The sequence below is a fragment of the Geospiza fortis genome, unplaced genomic scaffold (assembly GCF_000277835.1).
Source record: "Geospiza fortis unplaced genomic scaffold, GeoFor_1.0 scaffold11, whole genome shotgun sequence".
NCBI classification, from domain to species: Eukaryota; Metazoa; Chordata; class Aves; order Passeriformes; family Thraupidae; genus Geospiza; species Geospiza fortis.
The window spans coordinates 14,757,168-14,766,267 of record NW_005054304.1 but is presented as its reverse complement, the minus strand read 5'-3'; the positions used below and the strand labels follow the sequence as shown (position 1 = coordinate 14,766,267).

Sequence of the window (9,100 nt, the reverse complement as noted above, 5' to 3'; positions counted from 1 at the left end):
GCCAGCGCCGCCGGGAAAGAGAGAGCCGCTGGGGCTGCACAGCCTCCACCGGCTTGAAATTAATAGTAAGGAAAGGCAGCCCCTCCTTGAGACGGTAGGTGACCGCAGCAGGAGCCGGGCAAGCTGGGTAGCCCGGGTGTACCCAGGCTGGGTGCTCGCTGGGCACCAGCACTGCCACAAAGGGGGATGCCGAGAGCATGGAGCCAGGCTCTTCTCGGTGATGCCAAGCACTAGGACGCGAGGGAGTGAGCAGAAACTGACACACAGGAAGTCCCACTGAACTTACACTAGAGCGGGAGATTTTCGTGATGGCCTTATACTGTTCCCCCATGAACACCTCTGAAATGTGTCATTTGGACCTCTGGACCTTTCGAAGAGCTGTATTCTAGTGTGTGGATTTCCCATTAAAAGAAGCCTCTGGGAGGGAAAAAAAGCTATGATCTCCTCTGATTTGTGCCACTGCTTGCTGCATTTGTGACAATAGACATCTCCAGGAGAGCAGAGAGGCGATTTTGCAGGGCCATTGCCCACTTCTGCAGAAGCTACAAAATAGTACTTCATATTTCATCTGAGGAGCTGGCATCTGAGTTCACCAAATGCAAGGTTTTCAGGGGTAATCTCCTGAACTGAGCATGTAGGGGTGAAATTCTTCATAGAATCATAGACCTGGGGGGAAGAGTCCTTAAAGATCATGTAGTTCCTCCTTGCCATGGACAGGGACACCTTTTACTAGACCAGGTTGCTCAGAGCTCCATCCAACCTGGCAATGAATACTTCCAGGGATGGGGCGTCCACAACCTCTCTGGCAGCCTGTTCCAGTGTCTCACCACCCTCACAGTAAAGAATTTCTTTGTTATATCTAATCCCAGACATACTCTCTTTCAGTCTGAAGCCATTCCCCCTTGTCCCATCATTACATACTCTTGTAAGAAGTCCCACTCCATCTTTCTACTAGGCTCCCCTCAGATACCAGCAGCTCTCTGTAGTTCTAAGTGTTTTAAGTTTGTCTAGAGGGCAAACAATCTGTTTTTCATGTGGAGTAATTAAAAAAAGGAAAAACCTATATAACTTTTTTTTTCTATTATAATAAAATCCATTATGTGCTTTCTTTGAGTTGGCCTGCTGCTGAAATGGGCGAGGTTAAAAGGAAACACGTGCCATAGGCCTGGCATTCCGCCTCTGCTTAGTTCTGAGGAGTCTGGATTTCATTTATGGAAGGTCAGAACCTTTGAAAATCACTTACTGAGAATACACACAGGATTTTTTACACTTGCAAGGCTGACAGATGTGTGTAAGGTTATTCTAGTAGGAGTCCAATTCATATTTATTTTCCTCTACCAGCTGGAAAGTGAAACACACTGCAGTGTCCAGGAGTTCTGGTAAGATGCGCAAAGTCTGAGCACAGAGTTCTCCTTTGCCTTGTGTTGTGAATGTGGTGTTACCTAAAATTCTCTCATCTGTAATGGGAAATCAGCTGTGAAGCACTTCGAATTTATGAAATATAAACGAGTTTCAGTGCAGGTGCTGTTTAGATGCATAAATAAATGCCATCATGTTACCTAGCAAGGGTACATGATACAGCAGAAAACCACACTGACACCCTGCTAATGCTACCAGAGCAGAGAACATGATGCTTTAGTACTCTAAGGTATCCGAAATATCCTAGTACTGCAGAAATATTAATCCTTTAAATAGGTTTGATTGTATTTTTCAGTATTGTGCATTATATTTCACAGAATACAGCTGAAATATACCAATACTCCTCAAGCCATATTTGGGTAAGACCAGCTCCCTGGTTAGAATAAATTTACCTACCATCCTTCAAATCAATGTTTTGGTTCCAGTATTTACCTTGAGCAAATTCTCCAGTATTACCAAGTCTTTTAGTGCCAAGGGATTTTTTCACATTCATTCCCAAGCATTTTGCACCTAGCTCCTTCCCTATCATTCCAATTGGGCCAGCAAAAAGCATTTATAGGACTGATCCCGTTCATCGACCTTGTAACAGCTCCTGCTGAAAAACAATGAAAATATTGCTATTTATTTCAATGGAATTAGAGCCAGGTCCTTAAGACTTAAGTAGAACCTACATGGTGCTTAGGTTTTATGCTTGCCCTCTGCACAGGGGTGAATCTCATTCCAGCAAAATGCCACTGGAGTATAGCAAAAACTCAGCAGCAATATAACCGTCTAAGCCTGAAGGACGTCCTTATTTTAAAAGTTTGTACTCTTCAGTGTACATTTACATGGATTTTAGATGAATTTGTATATACACACATAAATGTTTAAAAATTAATATTTTGTCCATTAAAATGCTGTGCAAATTAAATGCAGAAAATATTATCTATGTTAGAATTTAAGGAATCCCATCCTCCTGAAGGAAAATAATTTTCATCTTTTCACCTAATAAAGCTTTGAAAAATTTCATTAGTATGACTACATGCTATTTCAGTGCATTTGCTCTTGGCTGGTGATCACATCATTATCATTAAATTTTGCTGTAATAGAAGTTCTATCTCCATGGCTTATAAAACCGTTAATCTGAAGGAATCAATTCCTGCCAGCCTTCTGTTTTGCTGCTACCTGTGTGCAGAAGTCACAGCCAGGATTCCTCCCTGCACAGCTACCTTGGTGGAACAGGTCATTCCCTGGGCTTGCTGGCCAGTGCTCTCTCATTCAGCCAACACCATCTTCCCCACCTGCCAATGGATCAGCTGGAACCAGTGCTCCCTAGGGCAGGTGAAGCCAGACAAGGCTAGCTGAGGTAGTTTAGGGACTTTGGGCTAAGTTATTCAGGCTGCTTTTGAGCCAAAGCAAGTTCAGGGCCATGAACAACTCCTGCAGATCTTTGCACTGACAGTCCTCAGCAGGAGAAGGATGACAAATCATTGGAGTGGGTGACCTCTTTCATCGGCACAGCTGGATTTGGCAGAGGATGTCTAGAGAGGATGTCTACAAGCAGCCAAGTCACATATGGATTTGTATATTGCTCACTGATGGATGCCTGAGTCATCTAACTGAAAGGAATCATTGTGTATTTCAGTAACTAGAATTAGGTTTATCAAGTTACACTACTTTCCATCTCAATGTGAATATTGAGGCTCCTATCCCAAAGACACTACCTTGGGTCACACTGTGAACCCTTGTTTTGTAGCAGTGAACTCACTTCTGTAACCCTATTGCTTTAAAGAGATTGATCTGTATTTATGCAAAATTTGGATTTAGTCATAATACTCATTACTGTTAGGAAGATTTTACGTTTACACCCTGGTTTTCCCCCGAATAAATTGTTTGTCTGAGCTGTTTTGTCTAAGCTGTTTGTTTCTTTTTTAACCATGCTTTTTTTTAGGCTCCCCTGTGAAGTGTGTTAGATTTTCTTGCCACACTTTACTTCTCTGGACCTCTGCCTAGAAAGTGATTTGCCTATCAAGAGGCCAGGACACCACGACTGACTCTAGTTTTGTCAGATATGTCCATTTCTTCCCTCCTAGGCATCTGTACTGAGTTAATTTTAAGCTCTGTGAACCAAGGATTTTCAGCCTACCCTATCTCCCATTAAAATTGTTTGTGAATATGAACTGAAGCTTAATTTTTTTTTAAGACTCTTATCTTTGTTACTCCAAGGCAACTCCTCCATCACAAAACAAAAGTCACCAAATAGTATTCTCTCTGGTTCATTCTTTCATTCATTCTTTCACAAATGATCACAAACAGGAACATGGAGAAAAAGAAAAAAAGGGCTCCAGTTCAGCTATAAAGATACTGTCTGGAAATATAAAATTTTAGTGTGAAGCTGTAAATCTATAATGATTCAAAATAGAGACCTAGAAGGAAAATCTTTCCAGTTGCTCATGATGGTCCATTTTTAGGTTCCATTCCTCTCTTGATTTGTGAATTGCCAGACATAAGGTTCTCAAAGAATTCCACAGAAAATATTTCATCTTGGTAATTTCTATGCCATCTTATTTTATGTTGAAACACACCAGTAATGAAGAATCATCTTCCTGTTCTTTTGCCTATGCCTCGCTCTCTTGCTTGTCTTTCCTCATTAGCTTTGATAGCACAGTGCCATCTACTTGATCAACAGAGTCAGGTTATTTTCCTTAGAAAATTGCACGGCTGTAACACTGAAGAAATCAAAGGGCTGCTCGGTTTCCTGGCAAGTTTTCTCTCCTTCTCACCTCCCAGCCCTTTCAAAGCAGCACTGCCCTTAGATGTCCCCCTTTGGGAGCTGGCCCAGCTCCAAGCCTATCAGACCTACACAAAGCCCTGGCTGGATAGCGACAGATCCACAGCGCTGCAAGGACAATTCAAGCCCTGCCGACCCTTTTCTCAGCATCCCTTCTTCTCTCTGGCAGGTGTTTCAATTTGAGAGATGGGTCCCCCTCTGTAGGCAGAAAACACGTCAGCCTTTTGTGTGTGTAAACTGGAGCAGAGGCTTTGTTTGGAGTAAGAAAGCATCACAGCAGTCAGAGGAGATAGATTGCATATCTTGAAAGGTTGAGCCATCCCTTCTTAGAAATATCCACAGCCTAGCCTGAGCCCCAGCAGGCATGTACTTTATGAATTTTTCCTACAAATATTTAGACAAGAAACACTGTAGACAGGGCTAAAAGAAATTATCACTGTGCACTTACTTCTAAAGACCTGTTTCTCTACAGGAATCACCAGTCTGGCAAGATCAACAGTAGGAGTGAAGGTGAGACTGCCACACTAACTTTTCACCTACAAGACAGGCTTTTTTCTCTTTTTGTACTATTGAAAGGTGTTTGAAGTTTTTTCCTATGTATATTTCAAAGTAATTTTGATTCATTCATTGTGAAAAATCAGCATGTAGACTCCAGTTTTACCTGTCCTAAGCCTTATCTTTTTATTGCTTTTTTCCTCACCTGTCATGCTGTTCTTATCTTACCAGTACTGTTGCAAACAGGTAGAGTGTACGTACCAGCCACTTTCCTGTGCTCAAAGTCCTCGATGGGCCTTACACAGGATTGTTCTTATCAAAGCCTCCACGTTTTGTCCTTCAGAAGACATCTTTGCTATGACATGTGCATACAGGGTGAGTGACAAAATACAGGCTTGCTTTTATTTGCACCGAGGCTTCTCTGTATGGAGATGGGGAGCTACAGAGACATCTGCACCCTTTGCTGTCATGCTCCACCGGTGGGGAAGGTAGGACAGCTTTCTGCAGCAGTACCATGGTACCTTTCTGCTTCTCCACTGCCTGTCAAATGTGATGTCTTTACATAGGTGAAACTGGCAAAGTCACTCTCAGTCTCTCTGCGACTTTCCTTGGTGTCTGAGCTGGCCATTGCAGTGAGCAAACTTGGAAATGCCAATCCCATGCTATTGCCACAGGACTCCAGCAGTGATCTGTGCATCCACTCAAAGGGAACAGGCATGGCAGGCAACCCACACCGGTATTTTTTGTGTAAGTTCTGGGAACCTGAGTTATAAAGAAATCTGTAACAGCTGTGAGGTATGACAAGAAAACAAATAACTATTTGCTTACTTAATGGCCATCAGTCTTTATGGCTCTTCTGGTTCATTTATAGCTCAGGACTGAGATAAAGGTTGGCATTGACCATACAACAATCAGCTCTTGTATGTGGCCAATACAGTTGCTGGGGAACACAATGCCAATATTTTCTGTGTTGACACCAGCACCTGTTCTGTTTCTTAAGCAGGGTGGCTTCTGTGCAAATAACTCTTGTGAGTGTTTGCATCAACTGGATTCCAGTTTGCTCTGTGGAATTGAGCATAACAGAGTAGTAAAAGAGATTTCCACATTCATTGAAAAAGAGCATCTTGTCCATGTAGATACCATATATTCCTCTTATGGACTAGTGACTTTGGTACTGTTTTCCCATCAGTTGCTAATGGGGCCAGAAGAGAGCAGGAATAATTTGAAGTTGAGAGAGGGTTGCTCATACTGTTGTGAGTGGCAGTGAATGCTTCACACACAGTTCTGACCAGTGCTTTCTGTGGCATTTTGTTATAGTCAGTAAAGATCAGCAAACGGTAATAAGAGTTTATAGGGGATCTTGCTCAAAAGCACATCTGATTGTTTTTCTGTAATCCCTCTGCTGATTGCACAGGCATAGCCCACTGCTGTAAATCCATGATGGGATTTAATGTGATGATGGATACACCCGGTTGTCTCTCAAATCTCCCTCCCTCCAAAGGGGATGAGGAAGACACCAGTCCTGAATATGTCCCATTCATTTGGAGTGTCACAGAAGATATGATATTTTCAGCCTTTCCTATGTTGGGTGGAACAGAGGAGATATTTTAAGGTTGCAGTAAGTTCTCATCTACATTCTAAACTGTGGTGTAGGCCTGCTTTGGGCTCCTGGCTTTCTCCAAAACAATGCTGCTGGCTAAAGCCATGTAAACCATTCCAAGTACAACAGCAGCAGTAACTACAGGTGGCTTTCCCCATAACAATTTTGTTGCTGAATGAACACATACTTTTTTACCCCTTGTGACTGAGTTGAAGAGGAAGAGGAAGACAACTTTTGCATGTGGGGAGATTGCTGTCGTAATAAACACCTGAGCAAACTTTACTATATCCTGTCTTGGCTGTAACTCTGCACGTGCCAGAACTTACAATGCCAAGAATTCTATTAAGTTTGTTCTCCCACCTTCACTTGGCCGAGATACATTCCCCACTTCTCCCCCAAACCATTTGAATTTAAATAAATATAAGGAAATTTAATCTAAAATTATGGGACCTCTGTTTTCTGAGAAGCATGGCACTGAAATCCTGATGGGGAGAGATACCTTCTCTGGGTAATTTTGGCCTAAGCAACCATCAGCCCTACCCACAGCTGCTCATATGTGCCCTGCGTCATCCCCTGCCTCATGCTGCCACAACAGCTTCCTTAGCTGGATGAGGAACTAATCAGAAGCATAGATCCAGATGGAAAATAGCCCAGGGAAAAGGGGCGAGGGAAGGAGTTTTCTGCCAGATCAGTTCCTCCATCTCATCTCAAATGCGTGTGTTTACACCCTGCAGCAATAATGGGAACAAATTCATCTGGGGAAGGGGGGCAGTCAGGGTGGTGACTGTTTAAACCAGTTTTACCACCCTCGATGAATACCAAGCTATTGCTTCAAATAAAAGCTCCTCCCAAAGTCCCCAGTGTAAGGAAATCATCTGATTGATTTCCCTGACTCCCGCTTTAGTCTGTGTAGTACTTGTTGCTAGAGCTTTGATGCTTGTCACAAATGTGTCACCAGTCTGTCCCTGCTTACGCCTCTCCCTGCTGTCACCACTGCTTTGCCTTTCAAGGAACTTTTGTGGTCTGACTTGCAGAATAAAGAGTTTCTTAGGAATTGCAAAGAGGAGGCAGGACATAACACATGAATTGCCTATATAATATGTGACTTCTCTGTGTGAGCACAAGTCTTCCCAGTATTCCCCTCACCCCTTTATTCCTCTGCCAGGCTGTGTTTGGGCCGGACACTTTGTGCAGCACTGGCATGGTGCTGCAATTTGACGTCGTTTATTGCTTAACAGTTTCATAACCTCTTATTTTCGCTACTGGGTAGAAATGAAGGGCTTTGATGAGGAGATTGCATTACAGGACCCGTTTTGTAAAGAAAAACAAAACTGGGAAATGAGGTTCACTACTATGTCTCATCCCAGCTTGTTTTTTACTAGACAGTCCTTCAGGGACATAGCGTGGCAGCGCTAAAGCCAAACGCTCTGCCAGCCTCTGTCAGAGGGACATTCGTTGTGTCCCCTGGAAGATGCTGTGGCAATAATTGTGCGTGAGACTGACACCGATTAGGCTGCACCACGGGGCTCCCACCAGGCATTTCCTGCAGCAGCGAGGGCTGCAGGGTTGGGTATCACAGCAACAGCAGTGATTGTTACTGATGGCTGTTGGGGCTCTTCCCAGGATAAGTCTGGTCCAAGCTTAGATGTCAGCAACTCCTGCTGTTTTGACATGAGCTTGATTAGACTGGCGCTACAGAGGATCACTAGACAGTACATGTGTGCCAGAGGCCATTGCTAACAGACAGGATAATAAATCTCTTCCAGGGGCTAATCCAGAGGTATTATGAGCAGGTGTTTTGGTGTCCACTCCCCTGGCTATCAGAGCCTGGTGGTTGGCTGTGGTATCCTTCACCTTCACAGGCCCTTGGCAGGCTTTCACCTTGGCTTTGGCCCCTCTGTGTGTAGTGTGGAGCGGGACGGAGTCTGGTTTGAGACGAGCATCAGCTCCACGCTGCTTCCTACCTCCCGGAGGGGCTTTCATGTCCTTCTCAGCCCTTTCCTTCATTGTCCTGGGGGATTGGTCGCCTTTCAAACCTGTAGATCCGGAGTTTCCAGCCCAAAAGCTACACCCGTCAGTGGGGTCAGGAGGCTGTCAGATGCAACTTGATACGCAAGGAGCCGGGGTCCTGACCAGGCTGCCGGAGTGAGGGTCGAGTGGGTGCCTGGCCTCCCCTTTCCACTGCCTTGCTCTCCGCTTCCACCTGCCCTGCAGTGCAGAGAGGGAAGGCGTCTGCCGTGCCACGCTCGGGCATCTCCCTGCCAGAGCCGGGAGGAGGCAATTCCCGCTCCTCTGTGCCGGCACCCCGGGCCCTGCGGCGGGGTGAGGAGTGTGCCCTGCAGCAGGGAGAGGGCCGGGGAATGGCTGCGGTTTGGGGCTGGCTCCGAAAGCGGCCCCGCCAGGCGCGTTGCACACAGGGCAGGTGAATGCAAACGCTGCCCGGGGCGGCAGCTTCCCGGGGGCTGCTGAGCCTGGCCAGCCCTGCTGCAAACCCAAGCCCAACGCAGCCAGCTTTCACCTGGGCAGAGAGGTCACCCCTGGATATTGAGCTATTGCCCCCCTCCACCACCAGCAGCAGCGCGCAAGGCTCTCCGTGGCGAGCATGGACTGTCCGGGGAAGGAAGGCACCGGGGGAAGGAAGAGGAATTTGACCCTGCTAAGGAACAAGCTGTACCTGGGGCAGAGGAGGAGGACGGAGCCCGTGGTGGAGAGCACCACCACCGCCGGGGACCACGGCAACTTGAGGAGGAGTCAGTCCGACAGGACAGAGTACAGCCAGAAATTGCAAGGTACTGGGGAAGCTTGTTCGGTGCACT

At 45.6% G+C, this 9,100-nt stretch overlaps 2 protein-coding genes across 2 annotated transcripts in view; one reads left to right on the top strand and one right to left on the bottom strand.

Moving 5' to 3' along the window:
* Positions 1 to 331, bottom strand: part of PPA2 (inorganic pyrophosphatase 2) — a 34,749-nt gene extending 34,418 nt beyond the window's left edge. Inside the window, exon 1 of the mRNA XM_031066495.1 lies at positions 41 to 331. Within this exon, the coding sequence (XP_030922355.1) occupies positions 41 to 331 (291 nt within the window). The remainder of the gene's footprint in view (positions 1 to 40) is intronic.
* An 8,513-nt stretch (positions 332 to 8,844) lies between these two features.
* The window catches only part of ARHGEF38 (Rho guanine nucleotide exchange factor 38), a 36,479-nt gene continuing 36,223 nt past the window's right edge, over positions 8,845 to 9,100 (top strand). Inside the window, exon 1 of the mRNA XM_005418251.2 lies at positions 8,845 to 9,073. Coding sequence (XP_005418308.1) covers positions 8,887 to 9,073 — 187 coding nt within the window. The 5' untranslated portion in view covers positions 8,845 to 8,886. The remainder of the gene's footprint in view (positions 9,074 to 9,100) is intronic.